Here is a 26531-nt window from a genome sequence, read left to right on the forward strand (position 1 = left end):
GGCTCAGTGGTTAACGAACCCGACTAGTATCCATGAGGATGTGGGTTTGATCCCTGGCCTTGCTCAGTGGGTTAAGGATCCAGTGTTGCCATGAGCTGTGGTGTAGGTCACAGATGTGGCTCGGATGTGGCTGTGGTGTAGGCTGGTGGCTGCAGTTCCACTTTGACCTCTAGCCTGGGAACCTCCATATGCCATGGGTGCAGCCTTTAAAAGACATAAGGCAAAAAAAAAAAAAAAAAGAAAAAGAAAAAGAAAAAGGAAAATTCTAATTGGGAATTAAGTTAAAAAGTAACTTGGTTATTTGATATACTCTGTAAAGGCCCAAAAAGATAAAAGTTAAATTGATGATAAATGTATGCTTATAAAAGTCCATGTGAAATTAGATACTCAAAAAATAATGCACATCATCCAGGGAGTGGTGTCTTTTGTGTCCATTACTCCCTCCAAAATTATATGAAGAAATGACTAAAATTCCCTACTTTGAGTTAACTATTTTCAGTTGGCCACAAGAGTTTAAGAAACATGTTTTCTCCCTATTTCTCACTGTCTATTTTAAAATAAACCCAGAAACATGTATCCTGAAAAATGGAAAAAAAAAAAAGACACTAGACTTTTGAGAATCCGTATCTGAACCCTGATATTGCTTTTGCCTATCCAGTTACCTCAAAATCCTGTGAGTAACTTTGGGGTTCTTGGAGATGAAAATGGTTCTTGGAGATGAAAATACTTCTTCCAGGTGAATGTTGAGGAAAATGAGTTCATATTTATGACTGCAGAGCTGAATTCTTTATGATAAAATTCCTTTCTGTATTTCCTGCAGCCCATGGGCTAATAAGATACCCTTCTACTTTTCAGGCTTTTAGGAATTGTTGCCAGTGTGACTTTATATATCAGGGGAGAAGGAACACAAATAATGTCTAGAGGGTCAGGACAAGTCAGTATTAAACAGATATTTTTTGTTTAATCCTGTAATGTCTTATTTATACAAGGAAGATTTAATTTTAAAATACTTAAACTTGCTTCTGGCTTTTGTCTTGTTCTCTGTTCATCCTGTGTTCATCCCTCTTTGTTCTACATTTAAAAATGGTCTGGTGCAAAACCATTACAATATTTACTTGTCTACCTATTAATTTATTTATTCATACTTTTAAATACATCTTTTCATAATGTAGACACTGTCTGGTTTTCAGAAAACAGAGCCCCCTCTGTATTTGGCTTTTTTTTTCCTTCCCAGTGTGTTCTGACATCTTTCAGTTCTCTCTAGACTTTAATTCCTCCAGTTTTCAAAATGGTCATTTTGTCCCAAATGGTATGAGATAGTCCAGATTGCAAATCTTTTAGGCCTATACAAGTTTGAGAAACTCTTGCAAATGGAGGTGAAATTACTTCAAGTCTAAGAAGTTAATAAATCTCATTCTTCGACACTTTGTTGCACTTGACTATGGTAGCTATTATAATGTCCTAGTAAGAGTATCACTAACATGTTAATGTAAAATGACAAACAATCATTTATATAAAATCTGAATCTGAAAACAGATGTTATCCTAAAGATTACTAAGCTTAAATTTTAAGCTGCTGAAGTACAAGCTTTAGAATATGTATAGTAATACCCAAAAAACATTACACTTGGGCTTAAATCCACATAAGAGCACAACAAGAAAAAGCTCTTTGTCTGAGGGTCAGAATATGTAAATATGGTCCAGTTAGTTCTACAGAGGATATTTTCCCAGCTGCTTCCCTTTGATTCTAAGATGCTCTTCAGGAGTTCCTGTCGTGGCGCAGTGGAAACGAATCTGACTAGGGACCATGAGGTTGCAGGTTCAATCCCTGGCCTCGCTCAGTGGGTTAAGGATCTGGCGTTGCCGTGAGCTGGGGTGTAGGTCGCAGACAAAGCTTGCATCTAGTGTTGCTGTGGCTGTGGTATAGGCCAGCAGCTGCAGCTCTGATTAGACCCCTATCCTGGAACCTCTGTATGCCGCAGGTATGACCCTCAAAAGACAAAAGACAAAAAAACAAAACAAAACAAATAAAACCCTAAGATTGCTCTTCAGAACACTCAGTCTTACTTCATTGGACAAGATAGCAGCTTCTGATGTGGGTTTCTTAATGTTAATTGGTATTAAATGGGGGTGAGGAGAATACAAGGGCTCTGGTTAAGTAAATTTGGGAAGAAAAATTATTAAACAAAACTAAGTTGTAGGTCTTCTCAGAACTTAGAATATGCCAGTGTGCAATCTGCAACTCCAAGAGGGGAAAATATTATACAGACCTTTTTTTTCAGTTAAACATGTCCCGAGGAACTGTGATATAGAACTTCTTTCCTCTTTATTCACTGCACATCTGCTTATTATTAAGGTTCACATCCAGCCAAATTTCTGTCGTGAGGGCATTCTCAAGTCCATCAGTTACTGGTCATTCTACTTTTTGGCACTGTACTCTTATGGTTCTTAGAATTCTCATTTCCATTATGTGCCCCATCCTTTTTTTGGGGGGATAGTGTGTTTGTTCTCCCCATAGTAATGCACTTGGATAATGGACCATCCTCTATTCATCTGTTTTCTACAACACCTCACATAGTGCCCAGAAGTTTGTGGAAACTCAGTAAATCCTTGCTGAAGGACTCAAGCCATGTATCTCAAATGTTTGCTATTAATTTCAAGAATTGTCCCAGAGAATAAAATGTGTTTCTTTACCCATTTGAGAATAAGTAGATTAGACTTCTATTTTTCAGTGTGTCTTTATTCTCAATTTAGCACTGTTTTTGAGTGATAGGAAGAGTAAATCACCATAACCAAAACTCTACTTTAAAAATTTACACTGAACAAGAATCATGCAAGGTTGTTTTTATTAAGCTTTATGTTTAGGTTACAACTAAGTGTTTCAGGCATTACTTCATTTCACAAGCAGACATTCTACGAAACATTTCAACAAACTCCAAGGGCTTCACCACTACAGGGACTAGAGCACATCTACTCTGCAGTTAACAGGTACAAGTACTTCAAGGGGTTGTCAAGGGAAAGAAGCTAAACAACTGATCCTCTTCTATAAAATGATTATTTTTGACAAGTTGCTACAAAGAAAAGCACACAACTATTACAGAGTTAGAGAGATCTTTCATCCAAATCCATTCTTTTCATTACAGATAGGACTTGGGGGTCACTTATCAGAAGGTAAATGATTCTTTCAGTGTAAGCTACATGTCAAGTTTTCTATGTGTAGTATTAATGCTATTATGATTAGTTTATGTTTAAAAAATCAAGGAAAGAACAATTTTGCATTTAAAACCCACTATGATATATTAGCCACTATAGGAGACGTTTAGCCATTGAGGAGTCATCTCTGCAATCCTGTAGTTTATGAGTTCTTCTGAGAAATTTTGATTGTGACTGTCTTGACCTCTGTATATTCATGGAGACCATATTCTCCGCTAGAGAGAGGAGAGAATGCACAGAATTTAGCACAGCAGTAGAAATATACTATGGTCAGTGATTTGGTACATATTTGTTCCTGCTTGTCTGGCTAAGGACAATGGAAATTATTTTCTGTGTACAGAAGCATTTCACATAGTAGCTAGCCAACCAAAAGATATCTGGTCTTACACAAATCCCCTTGTGGGAAAAAACTTTGAAGCTTTTTTTTTGTTTTTTGTTTTGTATTTTAAATGATAATGTACACTCATTGATTTTCACAGAAATTTTCTCTTTTTGACTTTTTTTAACTTGACTATAAAAGAGCTCTCACCATACACAAAAAATCAGCCCAACAAAAGTTTTATCTCAGTAAGATAAATAAGATAGATATAGTACTAGAGGAAAAGTAGTAATACATAATTGCTCAAGTAGTAGAGAAAAACTGTAAGTTCAAGTATAGTTTATTGTATTTACCATGTGTGATTGGCCCAGAAGGGATGAGAGGGCTAAAAGTAAGCCGGCTTCTAGTTTCATCCTAACATGCCCTAATATAGCTTGAAACAAAATATCTTCTAGCTGTAGTTTTAATAATACCTTTTTTTATTCTTGATTCTTGGCAAAAACAAAATCAAAGTCATGCCCCCCACAAAACAAAAACAAAATCAAAAACCCAAAAAACTCTTAACTTTATTGCCAGAGGAATTTTTTTTTTTTTTTTTTTTTTTGTGGGGTACTGTGTTTTGTGTGTTTGGTTTGGTTTGAAGATGGGAGATGATTCACTGTCCTAAATCAGGACTTTTGGGCTTTTTGTGGTTTTTGGAATTTCCTATTCATGCAACCCCTGTCATTTGCTTATATAAATCTTAAATTCTACCCAAGTGAACAAGAATTAACTTTAAGCTAATCAGTTAGGACCCTGATATCTTGTTTTCAGGTTTATGGAGACCTCCTACCAGTTTTGGAAACTGATTTACCCTTGTTAAAAGATAACTAAAAAGATTAGGTTATATTATGCTCTGTGATGTTTTGATGAAGGATTAAATTACATGTACATAAGAGTACTATTAAATCATAACACTCGTGCCCATGTAGGCTTACAGAAGAAAAGATCTAGATCATTTTCCACTCCTCCCTTTTGGTGATGTAGACGGGTATGTAGAAGACATCTTTTTCTCCTGGGTAACCTAATCCTCTTATACTGATTATTTTCTTGCACCATTAAGCTTCTGAAAATAGCTTCTAAAAGCTTCAATGAGCATGTTCTTCAAAGTAATTAAAGGGTTTAGCTTCAGTTGTCTGAAACCCATTAAAGGATAATATTTTAGTTAAGTATTTTATCTCACAGAGTTAGATAAAATTAATCTATGATTTTTGCTGATAGACTTTCCATTGTATTTTGGGCTACATGGACACTTAAAACTCTTAGGAGAGTAAAGTATGATGATTAATCTAAAATAAACTCTGATTTTTAGTATTATGATGCGTAGACATTTCTGTGTCTGTGATATAACTCAAAAACGTCTGTTCACATTTCTCTTTACATTACTAGCCTATGAGTTATTGGTTCTGTATTTCTAAAATCTTCAAGGTACCAGTCATTTGGGACCTGATTCAAATGCTGATTCTATTTCAGCAAGTCTGGGGAGAGGCCTGAGATTCTGTATTCCCAACAGACTTTTAGGTGATACCCATGCTTTCACTCAGGGTGCACATTGGAGTATAAGATACTAGTAACAAGTTATGTTTATGTTTCACTCTGCACCCAGAAATGAATACCTGGCACTAATTATGTAGGCAGAGAGGAAATGTTTGCCAAACTGGCTTGGCAAATATAACCAAGCAAAAATTATTCATATCATATACTTTATTTCTCCTCATTTCTGAAAGGGAGAGAAGGAAAGAAGTATCTTGTGATGCGATGAGAGCCAGTTCAGTTTGAAATGCCACTAGTTAAGTCTCAAATGACCTATGTTAACCTAAGTGGAAATCAGTGCTATTACACAGAGGGAGGGATTTCTGACATTTAATTCATTTCAGGGCTAGCACCATGATTTGAGATGCAAATCTTGGTTTGGGCACTCACCATCACCACCTCCTTGGGGTCTGCATACCACTGTTTTTAGCTCTTTGAGATTCTGTCTCCAGCTGATGATTTCTACCTTTCTGTCTTTGAGGATAAACTGTAGTTGAACTCTTGGGAGTCAATTGAGGTTATGGTGTCACTAATTCTCTTTAATCATCTTAGAGCAAATGAGTTGTCTTTTACATTTGACAAATTTGGTTTTGGGTAGACATTAATACTAGCATCCTCAGCTGGAATTTTTGAAGTAAAAATTGCAGTACAACATTTTCCTTTGTATTGTAAAGGAGGAAATTATCTATACCCATAGTGCAGACTTTTAGGAAATGATTGATGGTTTATTCCTGTTTTCCATCCCTCTCTTATTCCATTTCCTTATGTCTTGAAATTAAAGCTTCACCAAATTGTTTTTAACAAAATTAATGTTTTTAAATTAATTTTATTAGAGTACAGTTGATTTACAGTATTGCGTTAATTTTTGTTGTATAGCATAGTGACCCAGTCATACATATATATCCATTCTTTTTCTCATACTGTCTTCCATCATGTTCTATCACTGGATATAGTTTCCTGTGCTATACAGTAGGACTTCATTGCTTATACATTCTTTCTTTCTTTTTTTATTTTTATTTTTTATTTTTTGCTTTTTAGGCCCACACTCATGGCATGTGGAGGTTTCCAGCTAGGGATCGAATCAGAGCTATTGCTGCCAGCCTATGCCAGAGCCACAGCAACGCCAGATCCAAGCTGCTTCTGTGACGTACACCACAGATCACTGCAACGCTGGATCCTTAACCCATGGAGCAAGGCCAGGGATTGAACCTGAAACCTCATGGTTCCTAGTCAGATTTGTTTCCACTGGGCCACAATGGGAACTCCTGTTTTGTGCATTCTAAATGTAATAGTTTGCATCTGCCAACCCCAAAGTCCCCATCCATCCCACTTATTCCCTCCTCCCCCTTGGCAACCCCAAGTCTTTTCTCTATTTTTGTGAGTCTGTTTCTCTCTTGTAGATAAGTTCATTTGTGCCATTTTTTGGATTCCCCATAAAAGTGATAGCACATGGTATTTGTCTTTATTTTTCTGACTGAAAATTCATATGTTTAATTTACTTTAGTTATTTCATCCCTTCTGATTATTTTTTCTTCAACATTCCTAGAGAAATGTGTTAGAAGCTGAGCCAACAGTAAACTAAGTGTCCTTCAAAATAATCATAACTTTTGTCATAGCTTTTTGTACAAAGTCTTCAGTTCAGCCAAGGGACTCCCCAATAATGGATATTATAATGGAACTAGAGAAGGATGAAACCATTTGTTGAGTCCCCACTTTGTGACAGTTACAATGCTAGGGAATGAACTGTAGTATGTTTTTATGTTTTTAACTCATAACCATCTTGAGAGGAATAGTAACAATTCCATTTTAAATAGGAGAAAATAAAGGCTCAAAAGTTAGGCAACTTGAACTAGGCCAAGTTGGCTAGCAAGCAGTGGAGTCAGAATTCACATGGAGGTTGGTTAGTCCCCACTTATGTTTTCTTTACTATGCCATGAACTTTTGATGATTGATCTTTTGCCACTCTACTGCTGCAGTGATAGTTTAAAGATATATGTGGCTTTTTATTGCTCCTTTAATAAAATGTAAGCCGCTTTTCTTGAATTCAAGACTTCTTAATCTATATTCTATTTAACACTGAAATCCTACTTCCTAACTCCATAAATCCCTGACAGTCAACCACTTTCACTAACCCCTCAACAGGCCCCATGGATTGTTCCTTCAAGAATGCCCTCTTCTTTCCTTCCTAACATCCTACACTTCTTTCATAGACCAAGTCCTATCTTTTTTTGTGAGATCTTCTCTTATTCTATCAACAGACATTAAATTTTTTATGCACTGAATTCCTTCTGGGGTTAGAGCCATAGAATCTTAAGCATCCAAAGGAGCTCATAGACCTTCTACATTTTTCTTCCACTCCTATCTCCACCACAAATGGTGCCTTCGTCTGACAGATGGAATAGTGAAAGCTAGAGAGATATCCTAAGTGTTACGCTCTGGTGGTGTCCAGATTTTCTGTCTTCCACCCTGTGCTCTGCATTTTAACTGCTTCTCTACCCCTCATGAGGTATGACTCCCAGTTTGTTACTGTTTATTTCATAGTGCCTATAGGTTATTTTGCACTATATATCTTTAAACATTTTTTATTGAATGAAATATTCTTTAAATTCTGCTATGTTTTACAGTTTTCAAAAGTTTCACACACATGATTTCATATAATCCTATAATAACCTTTTTTTCCCCCCACTGCCCCTGTATTATACTTCCCCTCCTTCCTTCTCCCCATTGGTAACCACTAGTTTGTTCTCTATAGCTCTGAGTTTGCTCTTTTTTTGTTTTATTCACTAGCTTGTATTTTTTAGAGTCTATATATAAGTGATAACATATAGTATTTGTCTCTTCCTGTCTGACCTATTTGACTTGGCATAATGCCCTTCAAGTCTATCCATGTTGCAGCAAATGGCAAACTTTCATTCTTTTTATTGCTGAGTAGTATTCCATTTTATATTTGTATCACATTTTCTTTATCTATTACGTGTCCCTCCTGCCACCATAATTATATGGATGATGGAACACGGTATCATGTTTTGGGGGCTCTTAGGACCTCATACACATAGCAACTACTTAATGAATGTATATTGAGAAGGAGGTTGGATCATTTTAATAAGCCCTCTTTACCGGCATCCCAAAGATAGACATTTTATTGTAATTTTGCTGATTTACTTAAATAACAAGTATGTGGCTATTTAATGCACTTATGACCTTTAGAAACTGAGACTCATTTTTACTTGCTATTTACAAAATGAGTGGCTTTACTATGTTTGATTCCAAAAGGTTTGTATATATGTGTCTTTTTTCATGACTTTTAAAAAATGTATTGATAAATACAAGAAAATTTTAAGAAATAAAATGATTAAAATTGTTGGACAAAATTGACCAAACATATTGCCACTACTTTCTGTGTATAAATATGTATGTGTGCACACTTTTAAAAAGTCAGTATATCATGGTTTGAAAAAACAACTGGAGGCTCATAAAATATATCTATATCTATCTATCCATCCACAATCTAATCATGATTAAACGTTTTTCTCAGTGGAATTTCCCTTTCAGTTTAGATATTAGTACAAAAATAACTCATTCAGATAATTTAAAATTTTATAATCTATATAAAAAATATTTCAAATATTTCGTGACTCAGTGGTTAACAAACCCAACTAGCATCCATGAGGACACGGGTTTGATCCCTGGCATTGCTCAGTGGGTTACGGATCTGGAGTTGCTGTGAGCTGTGGTGTAGGTTGCAGACACGGCTCTGATCCCACGTTGCTGTGGCTCTGGCATAGGCTGGCAGCTACAGCTCTGATTGGACCCCCAGCCTGGGAACCTCCATATGCCACTGGTGCAGCCCTAAAAGACAAAAAGACTGAAAAAAAAAAAATCAACAAATGAGAATCATTTCTCCTTCACTGAAAAGTTTTTTGAGAAAGAGGCACCTCATTTACTTATCTAAGACATGTTCAAATAGCTAAAGTATTCTTATATTTGCACACTTCTGCAATTACCAATTTGTAGTTTCCACCTTCTTTATAGAAATATTTCCCAAATATATTACATTCATGTATATGGCAAACAATTCTAAAAGTAAGCAATATTTCAGTAACCAATGTAAAGTGCTTAGTATGATCCCTTATAAATTGTAGGAGCTTAACAAGTTATGTTTCCCTCTGCCTTCATCTTTTTTGGCACTTTTTGGAGTAAATCCAATATTTGAAAAGCTCTTTGACAGTGTCACTAACCAGGAAAAAATAGAAGCAGGTTTTACTTCAAGTAGCAGCTAGGAATTGATTCCCTGAGAGTGACAATCATTTTTACCAAGATAAGTGTTTCTCTTAATAAAAATTATTCTTACAGTTCTCGTCCATTTCCAGACATCTTGAATCCACCAAAGGGGCAGTGGGCAGATAACACACCATAGCAGTTCACCCTGAAAAAAGAAGAAGTACATTGTAGGTCATGCTTAACCTATGAAATAACTCCTGAATTTGGAATTTTTGAAATTCAGAGAGTGCTTTAACAACTCCATTAATTTCAGTATCACATACTCATTGTGAAAAAAAGACCAGCGCTATAAATTAGAATGAAGAAATATATATACATACTGCATACATATACATACATACATACATATACAGTGTATATACATACTGCCTGGAAATAAGTAGCATGGCACAACTCTGGATGTGGACAACCATTTTGGTAGCACATCATGTCCATGAGAAGTTGTAGTTTGGATTCTGACAGTTGGAATTGTCAGTATGCCATAAGAGAAAGGATATGGTTTGTGAGAGACAGGATTTTGTTAGATGAGTGTTCTTTACTGACATACAGTAAGCCTTGTGATTCTTTTGTGGGTTGTGTGCTTAACAGGCTAAAATAAATTTTCTTTTGCAATCATAATATGTCTCATATACTAAGTTCACTTTGTTCATTAATTCAAAAAATTGCTTAAACAGAGGCCTTAGCAGAAGTTGGATTTCATTATTAATTTATCTCGCCATATTCTAAAACTATTTTAAAATGTTTACATGAACAAATATAATTAAAAAAACATGAATGATTAAAATGATATGCTAGTTATGATAAAAGATGAAGACAAGGAGGAAAAGTTAGAATGTAGTTATGCAGGACATGAACAATTTATTTAGCTTTAAATTTCCTGGTGGCCAAAGAGAATAGCAAAATCTAATTACCTACATTATTTTTACTATTCATAGAGGAAAGAGTATTATTTATAAAGAGAAACAGTGTATTTAAAATATTTTCCCCTTCTTTAATGCTATTATAATAGGTAAACAATAGTGTGGCTTCCAAGTAAACTGTGTTGAGCTTAGAAGAGGTCAGTTTTTCATTTAATTCTTAGATATTCAGGTATTTTCTGTTACAGCATTTACTATCCTAGTTGAGAGAGCTTCATATTCTCATTGGACCACAAGGTTCTCATCCAAGTCTCCCATCGTAGAAAATATTTCCTTAAAAAATTTTACATTTTCAAAAGATAACTCATCTCAGCTTTGTTTGATTGCTTTTTCAACAGCCAAATCAGATCTATTCTTTGAAATTTTGGATAAAATTCTAGCAACTCTGGAATTCAATAGTTATTCTGAAAACACCAAGCAGTGGCTATGTCTGTGACAATGTCAGAACATTGTTATGTTTTAGGATATATAGTAATGAGAATATTAGTAGAGAAAGTCCTGACTGGAGATTCCCATGCTGAGTGGAATGATGATTTCCTTACATTAAAGGAAAAAGTAAGTTCAAAATGATCAGCCATGCCAATTGATTCTGTTTTTATGATTCTATTTTGTTATGAAGAAGGGACGTGCTCTACCCACAAATTCTGGCTCTATCCCTTAAACCTGGGTATTATTGGGAAAGTTATGCTGCCTCTGTAAGCATGTATTTTCTCCTTTGTAAAATGAGAGTAATAATATTTAAAAAAAATTTAAATTACATTTTATTGGTATAGTTAAATTGCAACATTGTGTTAGTTTCAGGTGTACAGCAAAGTAAATCATTTATATATATATTATATATATACACATATGTATATTTATATGCATATGTATATATGCACATACACATACACATGGACCTGTCCATTCTTTTTCAGATTCTTTTCCCATATAGATTATTACAGAATATTGAGTAGAGTTTCCTGTGCTGTATGGTAGGTCCTTGTTAGTTATCTATTTTATTGTAGTAGTGTGTATATGCTAATCTCAAATGCCTAATTTATGCCCTCCCCCCATGTATTACCTTTGGTAAGCATATGTTTTCTCTCTGTAAAATGGGAGTGATAATATTTAATAGGGTTGTTTCAAGGAGTGAGATATAAGTAAGTACAGAATGTGCTTCCTTTTTTTTTTTGCCTTTTCTAGGGCCTCACTCACGGCATATGGAGGTTCCCAGGCTAGGGGTCTAATCGGAGCTGCAGCTGTCAAGCCTATGCCAGAGCCACAGCAATGTGGGATCTGAGCTGCGTCTGCAACCTACACCCACAGCTTACGGCAACGCCGGACCCTTAACCCACTGAGCAAGGCCAGGGATCGAACCCACAACCTCATGGTTCCTAGTTGGATTCGTTAACCGCTGAGCCACGACAGGAACTCCCAGAATGTGCTTCTTAAAGTGCATGCTACAGAGTAAGTCTTTAGTAAATTGAGAAAATATATGTGCATGTAATAATAATGGTGAATTTTATTAAAATTTTATAGAAAAATTCTCTGTTAATCACCAGTCATACTGATTGTTTAAGAAGAATTTGTTTGATTTTAAATAAGAGTCTCTGAGAGGAAACATCCCATCATATTAAAAAAAAATAAATAAAAAAACAGGCTTTTGGTAGTATCCTCAGTCCTGGTTGTATACTAGAATCACTTGAGAGCTTTGAAAAATACTTTTTAAATAAAAGACCTGCATCCAGTCTCAATAACAGAGACTGATAGAATTGGTGGGTTTGATGCATACCCTCCTCCAACCAAATCACCATAGATATTTTAAAGTTCCCCAGAAGACTCTATTGTATAGCCTAGGTTGAGAGTCAGAGTCTTAAGCAGGTCTGACTCTCAGCTGTTATATATTGTGTGATCTTGATCAACTACTTGATCAAGTAACTCCACTAAGCTTCATTTTTTTTTTCCATCAACAAATTAGCCATACCAATTAAACAGTTGTTGTAAGGTAAGATGGGATAATGAAGGTGAAGAATGCAGTGCAGTGCTTTGCATCAAGTACATGTGTGTACTAAATCGTGACTCTCTTGGGTTAAGAAAAAAAGAGCTATCAAGAAGCACAAGGGGGGTTCCTGTCATGGCTCAGTGGTTAACAAATCTGACTAGGAACCATGAAGTTGCAGGTTCGATCCCTGGCCTTGCTCAGTGGGTTGAGGATCCAGCGTTGCTGTGAGCTGTGGTGTAGGTAACAGACATGGCTCGGATCTGGCGTTGCTGTGGCTCTGGCGTAGGCCAGTGGCTACAGCTCCGATTGGACCCCTAGCCTGGGAACCTCCATATGCTGTGGGTGCAGCCCCAGAAAAAGACAAAAGAAAAAAATAAATAAATAAAAAGAAGCACAAGGATTGCTTGGCTGTCTCTCAAGAGTAGATACCTTTCAATATTCAGTGGATTCTGAATGTTGCCAGGGCTGAAGAGACGAAGTGAGGTTTGATGAAACAAAAATTACCAACAAAGCAGCCCAGAGGCTGGGGTCTGGGCAGAGGATGCAAGAGTTTGAAAGCCATAGCCTTAGCATTTATATCCTTTAAAGTATAAAAATCAGAGATAGAAGCCAGGTGAAAAATGAGATAGACGGGCTACTCAAAACTCAACATGTTCTTTGAATTTAAGACCTTTGGGCATCTCTGGTAATCCCAGAGTAAAAAGCTGTTACAAGAATTAAATGTTTGTATGCATAAGGACACTGACTAAACACTCTAATTACTATCTAATGACCTTGATTAAAACAGAGCTTTTATCTCCCTTGTGTGTAGTATAGTGCCAAGTGCATAGAAATTACTTAATTACACTTACATTTGCCAAACATCAATAAAATATTTGGGCAAGTGATTTCAGAAGGTTGGATAGAGTTTTTTTAAAAAGTATGTTTATACACACACACGTATGCCCTTCTAAAGTTCTTCCAGTAAAGCAGAGGTTTTTTGTTTGTTTGATTTTTCAAACAGCAGGTCATATGATTCCAAGCAAAAAATTAAAGTCAGAAAAGGTTCAAAGTGGCCTGTTAATGTGGTTGACTTTGAAAAGGTGGTATTACATAGGTCTGACTTACCACACTGTCCCAGACTGAAGAGCAGAGGAGACTGTGATAGCTTTATCAATGTCTTTGGTAAAAATTCCTGCTGATAAGCCATAGAGAGTATTGTTTGCTCGCTTGATCACATCATCTAAAGATTTAAACTTCATGATTTGTTGCACTGGTCCAAATATCTATACCACAACCAGAAATGAATGAAATAAATCAAAGTAATAGGTTACAACTAAATATTTTATATCATATTGTAGCTATAAATATAAATATATAATATATGCATAAATATTTATATTTATTATGTTTCATGTAAATACACTTATATTTTGCATTGACAATAAAGCCCTTGGCACATATGAGCAATTACTAGATGTTTTTAATTATCAATAAAAACAATGAAAAGTAAAATATACAATATGTAACACTGACAGTAAAGCCCTTGGTATGTGACACTGACAGTAAAGCCCTTGGCACATCAATAAAAACAATGAAAAATAAAATAAAAGTAAAAACAATAAAAATTATAGTCTGGTATCCTTCAATCCACAGACCAATAACAACTACAGCAAATATTCCTAAAAAATATTAGCAAATAGTGTTTACCAATACCTCCAATGAATTGAACACCATTAGCAAGTGAGGATCATTCTAGAGATGGAAGGCTGGTTCAGTATTCAAAAAACAATCAATGTAATACACCGTATTAATAGAATGAAAGGAAAAATACCGTATTGACATCTCAATTGATACAGAAAAATCATTTGAGTAAAAATCAACAGAGTAAAAATAAAGGGATTTGTGAAAACTCACCTCTAATATCTTAATGGTAAAGACTGAATGCTTTTCCCCTAAGATAGGGAACAAAGCAAAGATGCCCATTTTTCCAACTCTTATTCAACATAGAGCTGGAATTCCAGCAAGTAAAAAGGGCAAGAAGTGGAAATGAAAGGCATACAGATTAGAAATACAGGAGTAAAACTGTCCCTATTTATAGATGGTTTGATTTTCTATAAACAAGTTCTCAGTCTCCAAAACCCTCTAGAATACCTAAGTTCACTGATATACAGGATACAGAGAACATTCAAAATCAATTGCACTTGTATATTAGTAATGAAATGTACATAATGAAGTTAGAAATACCATTTACAATCACTCAAAAAATACTTAGTTATAAATTCAATAAAACATGTGTAGTACTTGTATACTGAAAATTACAAAATCTAATGAAAGAAATGAAAGATATAAATAAATGAGGAGACCTCTTATGTTCAATAACTGGAAGATTTAACACAATAAAGATGTTAATTCTCCCCAAATTGATAGACATGTTTAACGAAATTCCTTTCAAAGTTCCAGCAAGATTTTTTAATATATACAGACAAGGTTATTCTGAAATTTATATGGAAAAGATTAGGATTAGCTAAAATGATTTTGAAAAAGGATAGAGAGGACTCAGTCTTTACAATTTTGAGACTTATTATACAGCTACCATAATTAAGAGAGTATTGATAGAGAAACAGACGCATAACTCAGTGGAACAGAGTGGAAAACCCAGCAATTGGTACACATAAATACATATGCACAAGTGAATTTTGACAATGTTGCAAAAGTAAGGGAATGGAAGAAAAATTGCCTTTTCAACAAATGATGCTGGAGCAATTGACATGTATGGAAGAAAACTAATAAATAATCTTGACAACTCCCATACCTTGTGTAAAAATTAACCTAAAATGTACCACAGACTTAAAGTAAAACATAGACTATAAAGATTTTAGGAGTTTCTGTTGTGACTCAGCAAAAACGAGTCCATGAGGACGCAGGTTCAATCCCTGACCTTGCTCAGTGGGTTAAGGATCTGGCGTTGCATCGCAGACATGGCTCGGATTTGGCATTGCTGTGGCTGTGGTATAGGCCAGTAGCTACAGTTCCGATTTGACCCCTAGCCTGGGAACCTCCATGTGCCATGGGTATGGCCCTAAAAAGACAACCAAAAAAAAAAAAGATTTTAAAAAGAAAGTAAAAAATTACACAGACAAAATCTTTTGGATCTAGGAGTAAATAAAGAGTAGTTCATAGAGTTGACACCAAAAACACTATCCACAAAAAGAAAAATGGATAAATTGGACTTCCTTAAAATTGAAAACTTTTGTTCTGAGAAAGACCCTGATAAGAAGATGAAAGGACAAGCTATAATCTGGGAGAAGGTATTTGCAAACACATCCCACAAAAGATCAACAGGATGTATAAGCAACTCTAAAAACTCAACAGTAAAAAAAGCAAATAATAAATTTGAATATGGACAAAAGAAATGAAGAAACATTTCATCAAGGAAGATATCTGATGGCAAATAAGACCATGTAACAATGTTCAGCATCATTAGCCATTAGGGAAATGCAAATTTAAACCTCAGTGAGCTATCATACTTATCTGAATGGCTAAAATAAAAAATAGCCACAGCACCAAATGTTAGCAAGGAGGCAAAGAAACTGAGGTAATTCATGCATTGCTTATGGGAATATGAAATTGTTAACCTACTCTGGAAAACAGTTTGGCAGTTTCTTAAAAAGTTGCATTTACCACATAACCCTAGCAATTATACTCCTGGGCATTTATCCCAGAGAAATGAAGACTTATGTCACACACACAAAAAAACCCTGTACACTGATATTTATAACAGCATCATTCAAATAGCCCTAAACTGGAAACAACCAAAAGTTCTTCAATGGTTAAATAAACCAGTGCATTCATGCTATGGAATAGTCAGCAATAAACGAACAAATTATCTTTCCATGCAACAACCTAGGTTAATCTATAGAGAATTATGCTGAGTGGAAAAAAAAAAAAAAAAGACAGTTGCCAATGGTTGCATGAAGTATTGAATTCACTATGTGACATTCTTGAAATGAGAAAATTATAGAAATAAAGAACAGATTAGTGTTTAAGAGAAAGCCAAAGGTTGAGGATAGGGTGGCATAGGAGGGATATAGATTTGGCTGTTAAAAGGGAACATAAGAGATTCATGTGGTGATGAAGTATTCTGTACCTTGACTGGATCAGTGTTAACATACTTACTATATATTATGCCATGGTTTTGTAAGATCTTACCATTGAAGGAAACTGGGTAAGGAATACATGGAATTTTTCTGTATTATCGCTCACAACAATAAATGAATCTGTAGTTATCTCAAAATAAGGAGTTTGATTCAAAAAACTGTATACTTTGTTCTTTTCCAGTTATTCTAAAATATATTATTTCCAAAGGAGGAAAAGGAACAACAAGCATGGGATGGTATTTCCCATCACTTATCTATAAAGGAAGCACCTAGAACATCTTGATTCTGCATTTGGCTAGAAATTCTTGGCCTGCCCAGTGAATTCTTTATTATTCTTAGTCTTGATCAAAAATAATTTAATCCTTTATCAGTATTAGAAATGAAGAGTAACATTTACTGAGAAAGGTGCTCAAAGAGCTGAGAATGTTAAAGGGACAACCATGCAACCATGCAAACAAAATTTAGCAGCAAAGGGACAGTAAAGAATGAAACCATTTACCTCCTCTTTGGCAATGCGCATCTCATCTGTAACATTAGAGAAAACCGTGGGTTGGATAAAGTAGCCTTTATTCCCCCATGGGCCTCCACCACACTCCAGTTTTGCTCCTTCTTTCTTCCCACTTTCAATAAGGTCAAGTATTTTTTCATATTGTTCCTTATCAATCTATTTGAAAAATAACACAAGAAGAGGAAATGAAAAGAGTAGCTTGTAAAGATAATACTTCGCCCAGACTGTTAATAAGGGTTTCAAAATACTAGGATGTTGTTATTAAGTTAAATATTCAAACAAAATAGCGGATGGAGGCTCAGAGTCATTGTTGGGTATATTTTATTCTCATGACTTTCTGGAAAGAAAACTTGAAGATAAATATTTATATTTAGTATTTATCTTAGAGTCATGCAAGAAAAGTATGTTGGCACTGCAAACACATGTGAGCCTTTTTACACAACTTTCATTTATTTACATGGGGAAAAGATCTGTTAATCATTAACCATACTTACATGGAAACTATAATCCTAACTGAAATTAAATGGTGAAAGAAGAAAAAGAAAACTTTGATTCTGGGATTAATTAGACATGGCAGTTGGAAAACAGATGCTTTGTGACTTTAGGAAGATCCCTAGACCTCTGATGCTCCTCATCCTTGCCATCCCCTATGGCCAGGTCCATGCTGACCACAGCCCGGTTATCCCACCCAGTTCAGGTCCGCCTGGGGCAGTCTGCAGGTCTGGTTCTAATTTCCAACCTGTCCTGATTGTTGCCATCGTGCTTAATTAAATGGCCCACGTCTGAATAGATTATAAGAACTATAGAACTTAAATGCTTTTTAAACAATATTTTTATAAAGAAAAGAATGTGTCTAGAGTTCTACCTGGGAACTCAGGGGACCATAGCTCTCTTCCCTGCACTGGAATTGGAGCTACCTGGTGCTTCATTTCCTATCTGGGGAGGTTAAAGGATTGAGTAATTTTTGGATTCCAAATCACTGGTGAAGACTGCCTTGTCTCAGGTGTGGCTGGGGTTAAGTTTTAAAGGGAAAACATTGGAGATCCAGGAGTTAGGTGGAAGCCTCTTGCCAATTCACCTAGTCTCTTCTCACCACTCACAGTGTTATTCTTTGTCTTCCTCTTTGACTTTACCACTTCTCCTATGTTCTAAGTCCCAGGAAAAGGTTTCATAAAGTTCTCCCTAAACATAATCCAGCTCCCACATCCAATTAGATAAAATTATATATAACAAATGCTTCCTTGGTAAAGTCTTTTTCCAATTTGATTCAAAGACCAAAATGTACATTTCCTTAAAAAGTTAGAAGTATCAGTATTTTCATTTGAAAAAGATGTGATAGCCATATATCTGTATGATTTTACATTATGTATTAAAATATGTATTAAAGCTTATTAAAGTACTTTTTCCATAAGTTTTTTTCTTATAACAACAAATGAGCATTTTTAAGGGTAAAGAAGCCTCAAGGGCTTTAATTCTTTTATTACCTCTCAAAGTCCCAATATATTTACTTATTTTACTAATTCAGTGCAACCTGTGTTAAAAATCTTTTCACATATAAAGATTAAAGTCTTATGTCAAGCAGTTAGATCACTAGATTATTTACTTAGCTCTATGAATAGAAATTTTCTTAAAGTCTATTTAATTCCCTTCTCCTTGGAATAATTAAGTGAAAGTATTGCCCAACAATGTTTAATATTAAAGTAATTCCAATTCCCTTGAGTGAGAAATGCTGATGGACGGGAAGCGGAAAAGTGCTGGGATGGACGGCATTCGGAAGTAGATCGGAACGGAAGGAGGGAGAGGGAGGTCGGAGTAGGAGTATGGAGTTTATTTCTTTCTTTTTTCTTTCTTTCTTTCTTTCTTTCTTTCTTTCTTTCTTTTTTTTCTTTCTTTCTTTCATCTGTTGGCGTGGACGGTCTTTCTTTTTCTTTCTTTCTTTCTTTCTTTCTTTCTTTCCTTCCTTCCTTCCTTCCTTCCTTCCTTCCTTCCTTCCTTCCTTCCATTCATCTAGCTATCTATCAAGTCTCTGATATATGTATATCTCAAATGGAAAATATTCTTTACTTTTACATAGATAGATGGATAGATATATAGATGATAAATATTTAGAGAATGAAATAATCACAGCTAAAGTCTTAGAATCCCATTCTTTTTTAGAATGGGAGACCAAGTCAAAATTGAATTTATTATGTCTTGGCATCCATTGAAAAGTTATCAAAATATGATCAAAATTAGCAAATACTTCTGCGAACTCATTAAAAGCAAAGATAAATACAAAATGTAATAGGATTAAGTTAAACAAAACATTATTTCATTTACCAAGTAAGTTATTTTAGGTTTTAAGGTTTCAATATTTGGCAATGCCTAGTCCTAAAATTTTCCAACTTGGGTATTTTGGCATGAGCATGAAAATCCAAAACAGGCTTTTAACATATCTAGACTATAAACTCTATGATATCAAGTAGAAGTTCTGTGCTAGATCAAGATCTCAAAGGGCAAGAGTAAATTTAGAACCAAAGATCCAGGAGCTTGAAAATAGACAATGAACAGAAAACTGTGTAAGGAAGAAGGAAAGGTAGGCTTTGGATAAGAGAGACACTCTTACTGATGATAATTTTAAGCAGACAGAAGAAAATGAAAACTCTAGGGTTTAATTGGACTTATACAACTAAAATGAGAAGTTTGGCACAAAGTCTGGAACTCGGGACTTTTTTGGATACTTGTGTTATCTTTAGAAAGTCAGAGTGACTAAAGACTTTGGAGAGAATTTAGAGGTGTGCCAGCTTCTTATAAAGGTGGGATGGAAGCTGAGAGGATTTATTCCGAGGAATAAATAAATGATAGGATTGCATAAGAACTTCCAAGTGCCTAGGAACTGTATATAGGAATCCAGAGGTATACAGAGTGAGGAAAATGAATTTATAGCATTTTTTCCCTTACATCTTTAATTTCCAATGTATTTCTTAAACTGTTTCTAGATATGGAAACTGGGCAACACAAAACCAGTTGGGAGTTGGTTTCATATTTTTTTTTTTTTAATCACCAAACTGATACAGTATTGTCATCTAGGAAGACATGCAGATAGGAAGTAATCATATTCAATTAATATCAGGCCAAGAGAGGATATTTTATTCCTGTACCCTGTGAATTCTACTTAATCTATTTTATACTCACCTGAGGGCCTTGATTGACCCCTGGGGTCAGAGGATTTCCAAGAACATACTTTTTAGCCCGCTCAACACTCTTTCGAACAAATTCATTGTAAATTGATTCTTCCACAAAGAGCCGAGATGCAGCTATGCAACATTGGCCCTGGTGGTAGAAGAGCCCGTGATGTGCAAATTCAACAGCAGCGTCCACTGTAAAGAAGACATCCATGTTAAAGAAGTAATACTTTCAAAAGATTGTATGTTTTTATACATATTTCTTAGAGGCATGTGGTGGTATAAAAAAAATCATGAGTCATGTAGTCAGATGTAGATTCAGTATATTCTGTCATCAATTGGGTGACAGATTACCTTTCTGATACTTTACTTGCTATAAAAATGATAGAAAAAGGAGTAGACTCTGAAAAAACAGTGGTTACTAATACAACTTTTATATAGGCAATTCCAAGAGTGTGCAGTGTCCTAAAGTAAATCTCACTGCAAAAGATTTTTATAAATATCTCCACTTATAAATTAGATGACTGTGAATATTTCTTTCAGGCCCCAGGTTTTAACTAAATGATAAAGAAAATGTAAAGTAACCCTTACATAAGTATTTAAAAACATTCTTAGATAGCCTGATTGATAGAAAAAGTGATAATTTCTTAGAAAAATACAAAACCCCTCAAATTTCCAAAAAAACACTAATATTCAGAATTGCCCATCTACCTTACAACCCTATTCTACAGAAAACATTTTACAAATTTATCTAAATTGTGCCATATTATTTCACATATGCCTTTAAAGTATTCTTCATCTTTTTATTTGAGATGGTTACAAGGTCTTAAAAGGAGTAAATAGTTTGCTTTATTAGTAGATGCTGAACAACCAGAAGAAAGTTTTCTTTACGTTTTAATTTTCTAAATGCGGAAGGTTTAACATTGTAACAATTGGATATTGTTATCTTTATTTTGGACACTAAGCATATCTGCTTAAGTTGTAGTGAAAGCAGTTTATAGAAAAGCTTAGTAAAATCAGAAATCTTGTTTGTAGAATACATAATAAGGAAGTGTGCTTTGAAAAGCTTCAGGTAAAATCATAATCACAACAGAGGCCAATTCTATCAGCCCTCTGTGGTTTGTGTTTAATGCCGCATACCAATAATGCAGCTATTAAAGAAACAGTTGAGTTTCTTTTTCTATGAACTGACTTCAATTTAGGAAATAATTGTGGGATTCTACTTGATAAAATAATCAGAATGAACATAGGATATTGCTAAGTGGAGTTATAAGTAGATATATGTAATACATGTAAATTCAACTAGCGCCAAAAAAAAAAAAAAAAGAGAGAGAGAGAGAGATAGAGGGAGAGAGAGAAATTACTTAACTAGTAGGTGTCCTTTTCCCCTGGCCATTTCATTAAGTGAATGCGTGACCCAGAGGAAAGGGAGATAACAGATTTGCAACTTGCTGTCTTTCCAGCTGGTTTAGTCCAATGTGTCTGAGATTATCTCATCCAGCTTAAAGTGATGTCCATATTTAAAGTATGGAATTTAAGAAAATACATTATGGTTCCTAAGTGCAAAATAGTTAGTTTCTCTGGAGTTCAGTTTGAGAAAACAGCAGTCTATTCCAAACCAGGAAGGAATTGTGTCTGTGTTGGACTTATTTAGGTGTTGTAATTTTAGGACAATTTAAGAGATTTTTAAGAGTAGTTTTGGATTCTTAATCAAGTATGCCTTACATGTGGACGTTTGAAGCAAACCCTTCACTGTATGGTATTACTAGACACCAAAAAAGGATGAAGGGTAAGAAGTGAGCAAAGTGGATTTTACTCACGGTCAGCATCTGCAAACACAATGCAAGGACTCTTTCCACCGAGTTCCAGGGTCACCCTCTTCAGATTGCTTTTCCCGGCAGCTTCTTTGATCATTTTGCCAACCTGAAGTGGAGCATTACAAAGGAGGAGGCTTAATCCTCTCTCATGAAGGCAGGTTTCCCTAGCACTTTAAATTTACACCATGTTTGTGCCATAGTTACATTTCATTAGGGAGAAATGTTAAATAGCATTTTTCTAGATTTGGCACCTTCATATATCAAAGGCTCCTCCATCCAAGCATAACCATATGATGAATCAGAAAAACTCACAAGAACAGATTCTGAACATGACAGGTGATCTAGATATACATGATCTTGATGTATGTGGCTACACAGGAGGTTAGTTTTCATTTTAATCAGAACTTCATCTTTCTTCTGATCATTCCTGACAAATGATCCAACCATAACTTATCTATTTTGACTTTTCATCCCCTACTGAAATCCAGAAAACTATCCAGACAAATTGGCATATTCAGCACTCCCAGAATCTCATCTCTCTGCTTCGAATAAACCCACCCCAACCACCCCAACTTGGATTTCCTCCACCCCACCCTTCCTTGGGATCCAGCTCATATCTTAGCTTCTCTTTGAAGCTATGATGACTGAAGGCAGACACAACCTTTTCTTCCTCTCATCTGCAGTAGAGTCCTCATGAGGACTCTTCAGAGTCCCCTCGGATTGTATCATTTGCATACATAATCAATTTCTCAAACTCATGTCACCTCCCTGGTAGCAGTGACAATGTCCTATCATTACATATCTTTTCTTAGCACTGTCAGCAATGGTTAACCGCTGATTAACTGATAGCCCCCCTCCATCCCCCTGCTGCCCTGCTCTCTTGCACACTTCTAAACAGTGGAGTAAATTGATAATGTGAAGAAAAAAAGAATGTATACATGTATGTGTGACTGGGTCATATTGCTGTGCAGTAGAAAATTGACAGAACACTAAATCAGCTATAATGGAAAAAAATAAAAGTCATTATAAAAAAAATTTTTAAAGAGGAGAATATAAATCCCCCTCTTTCCCCAAAAAAAGAGAAATTGAATCTGTGCTCTGGGCTGCTTCTTCAGTTAGCTGGAATCCTACTGTTCTGGTTTCTTCTTTAATGCTAGTTGACTCTCTTCAGAGAAATAAGTGGTTTTCATTTTTTTTTTTTCCTTTGTGGATCACTTCTCATCAAGATAACTTTCTGTAGTTGTTTATATATTTTTCATCTCTAAAATCTTGCCTGTTATATAACTATTTCTCCTTTATTACTTTTATTGAAGTCTCAGTACACTAAAATGATCTTTGCTTTTCTTTTTACAAGATGACTCATTTATCTTGCTGCTTTTATTCTACAGATTTCTTTTCTTACTCACCATTTCACACTTTAATAAAATTTCTATCCTGACTGAATAAAAGATAAATAGGTGCTTGCTGAGTGTGTGTTTAAATTTTATGTGATTATTTAACTGACTGCTACTGTGCATTACAGAGTAGAGCACTAATTAAACTTATATTTTTAGCTTAGTTAAAAATTTCATGCACTAGCTCAAACGCTTAAATGTAGGGTAATAAAAATAAACTAAAATAGACTGGCAGTAGGGAAACTCTGAATGAAATTTCTTTTATATTCCATTTTCCTTCCATAACATGTTTCCTATGGCCACATTCAATAATTGAATTTTTGTTTAAGATGATTAAGAATTTTCTATTTTCTAGATAATATTCTTTGCCTTTCTCCCTTTGAGTTCTCCAGATTCTTTCTGCATCTTTTTTTCCCTTTTTTAGCTTAGAAAGTTTTATTGGAGAAACTTTTTAAGGTAGATAATTTTTGTCTTGGGAGAAAGATCAGAGGCATTTTTCTAAAAGTTACAAATGTCAACAGAATTAGCATGAAGAATCGTTAGAAATACAAGGAATATTAGACCTTGCTTCTTGCAAGTTCAGATGGCAAATAAAAGGTTTGCATGAGTTTTCTCAAAGGTCTAGCTAAAGACAAAATAAGGAAGTATCAGTTTTTGCCCTGTGATTTTGTTTCCTCACTTGGAAAAAAGTAAAAGTTCATTATTTTTCTCGAAGATGTCTGCAGTGAAGAAAATGTAAATACTATTAAGACTGAGTTAAACATTATGTTCCATAATATTGTGGCACTGTCCAGAAGTAGCAAATGCTCATGAAAATGCTCTAATATATCACATCCTGCACTATGTGGGTTCAATCCTATTTTAGACAAATTTAATGAGACATGAGAGTTCTTATGTTGCTGGAAACATTTTTATAATGACAGTGGCTACTACCATGAACCACAAAACATAAAATCCATTGTTTGCATCTTTCATGGCATTTGGCAAGTTCACTACTATCTGCTAAGCAACAAGCTTAAAGATAAAAGAGGACCCAGAAAGACTGATTTTTTTTTTTCCTGTATGGCTTCTAAAATCAACTTAGTCATACTTAATTCTTTAACACTCAATCAGAAGTAGTTACTGTACTGGTTTCTAGAGATAAGAACAAGTGAAACTGTCTCTGAGAACAGTAAGGAGAGAGGTTCATGACAAAGCAGGGAGCAAGGGCTATCATAATTATACATCATGGACAATGGGTGCACAGATGGAAAATTCTTATTTAGAATGCCCCTGGGACTACAGAGAAAGCCATAGAGATGATGGGTGGTGAGAGCCTCATTATAGCAGGTGTGGCTGTGCATGGGCAAAAGCCTGGAGGACTGAGAAGATACATGGAATAATCAGGAAGAAATGGTGCAGAGACTGAGAAATATTATATGAAGAGGGGACCTCTTCCCTCATGCCTTCTGAACTAAGTGTGGAAAATTAAAGAATAAGGGAAGAAACAAGGAAATGGAAATGCATATAGAACGTAACAATAATCATGCCATTTAGTGAGCACTGTATAGGATGCTAAATGTTTTACTACTCATTAGCTCATTCAGTTTTATTCTGTAACTCAGTAAGGTAGATCATGTTTTGCTTTGTTTTGTTTTGTTTTTTGTAGGGCTGCACCTGCAACATATGGAAGTTCCCAGGCTAACAGTCTAGTCAGAGCTGTAGCTGCTGGCTTATGCCACAGCCATAGCAACGCAGGATCTGAGCCATGTCTGTGACCTACAAAACAGCTCGTGGAAACGCCAGATCCTTAACCCACTGAGCAAGGCCAGGGTTTGAACTTGCATCTTCATGGACATTAGTCACGTTCATTACAACTGAGTCACCATGGGAACTCCAGTAAGGTAGATATTATTATTCCCACTTTGCATATAAAGAAACTCAAATTTAGCAAGGTTACTTAAATTTGGAAGATACACTGCCAGGAGGGGTAGAGTTAGAATTTGAACCCATATGCTTCCTAGTCTTCTAATATATAAAATTATTTTGGGGAAGGGAGCAGGTAAAGTGTCCCCCAAATGCTGTAGGGACTCAGGAATGAGCCAAGACAAACAAGCGGTGATACTGGAGATGAGATCAAGGAACAGTAGCCTCTGGCCCAGACAAACTAGAGAAGTATTTAGGATCTAGAGCAGAAACTGTACCTGGATTCCCTATTGGGGAAAGCTGGGGAATTTGTACCTTCCTGTTTTACCTCCTCTGCTATGATTTCAACCTGTGACTTCACCATTTTTAATTTATTGCTGTGTCTCAAACATTCCCAATTGTTTTGTTCACAGACTCCTGAATGTGGAGTTCCTTTCCTCTACCTCAACTAAGGGTTTGTAGAATGTAAACTTTTTCAATTCTATAACTATAAAAAAATAAGAAAATGTATGTATTTATCTAGTTTTAAAAAGATCAAGAAAGGAGTTCTCTTGTGATGCAGCAGATTAAGGATTTGGTGTTATCTGCAGCAGCTGGGGTTGCTGCTGTGGTGCAGGTTTGATTCCTGGCCTGGGAACTTCCACATGCCATGGACAAGGCCAAATAAAAATAGAAAAAAAAAAAAACAAGAAAAATAAAGTTTGATTTGCTACCATTTTAATTCTCTATGTAAATGTTTCTTTATATTGGAGTGGATAATATGGAGTATAAGATAATCAAATTAGCCTTTCTTCCTTATCTAGAATGTTCTTTCTTCTTTTTAGTCTCCAGAAAGTGAAAAAAGTAACCATTTTTCAACACTCAGAGCACTTAGATATCACTGTTCTTTTCTGTGAACGCCATAACAACAAATCTTAGTAAAAATCTTAGTATATTATTGCAGCCTTCTTTGTTTCTTATTTGTCTCAGCAGCTTTACAAGAAGGGTCTAATCTCTTTTTTTTTTTTTTTTGCTTTTTAGGGCCATCCCTGTGGCATATGGAAGTTTCCAGGTTAGGGGTCAAATCAGAGCTGTAGTCGCTGGCCTATGCCACAGCCACAGCAATATCAGGTCAGATCTGAGCCACATCTGTGACCTACACCACATCTCACAGTAACACCAGATCCTTCACCCACTGAGCAAGGCCAGGGATCAAACCTGCATCTTCATGGATGCTAGTCAGATTTGTTTTTGTTGAGCCATGATGGGAACTCCTCTGCTAACCTCATTCTTTATCCTCTATACTGTAAGAGGCCAGCATTATATTTTGCACTGAACAT

General features: G+C 35.4%; 1 protein-coding gene across 1 annotated transcript in view; it reads right to left on the reverse strand.

Annotated features, from left to right (window-relative positions):
* Positions 1-2828: 2828 nt before the first annotated feature.
* ALDH1A1 (aldehyde dehydrogenase 1 family member A1) overlaps positions 2829-26531 on the reverse strand; it is a 54572-nt gene continuing 30869 nt past the window's right edge. Inside the window, exons 8-13 of the mRNA XM_047767776.1 lie at positions 21917-22019; positions 20107-20291; positions 16924-17088; positions 13393-13550; positions 9455-9529; positions 2829-3427 (exon numbers count right to left, since the gene is read on the reverse strand). Coding sequence (XP_047623732.1) covers positions 3355-3427; positions 9455-9529; positions 13393-13550; positions 16924-17088; positions 20107-20291; positions 21917-22019 — 759 coding nt within the window. The 3' untranslated portion in view covers positions 2829-3354. The remainder of the gene's footprint in view (positions 3428-9454; positions 9530-13392; positions 13551-16923; positions 17089-20106; positions 20292-21916; positions 22020-26531) is intronic.

The sequence above is a fragment of the Phacochoerus africanus genome, chromosome 2, assembly GCF_016906955.1.
Source record: "Phacochoerus africanus isolate WHEZ1 chromosome 2, ROS_Pafr_v1, whole genome shotgun sequence".
Taxonomy (NCBI): domain Eukaryota; kingdom Metazoa; phylum Chordata; class Mammalia; order Artiodactyla; family Suidae; genus Phacochoerus; species Phacochoerus africanus.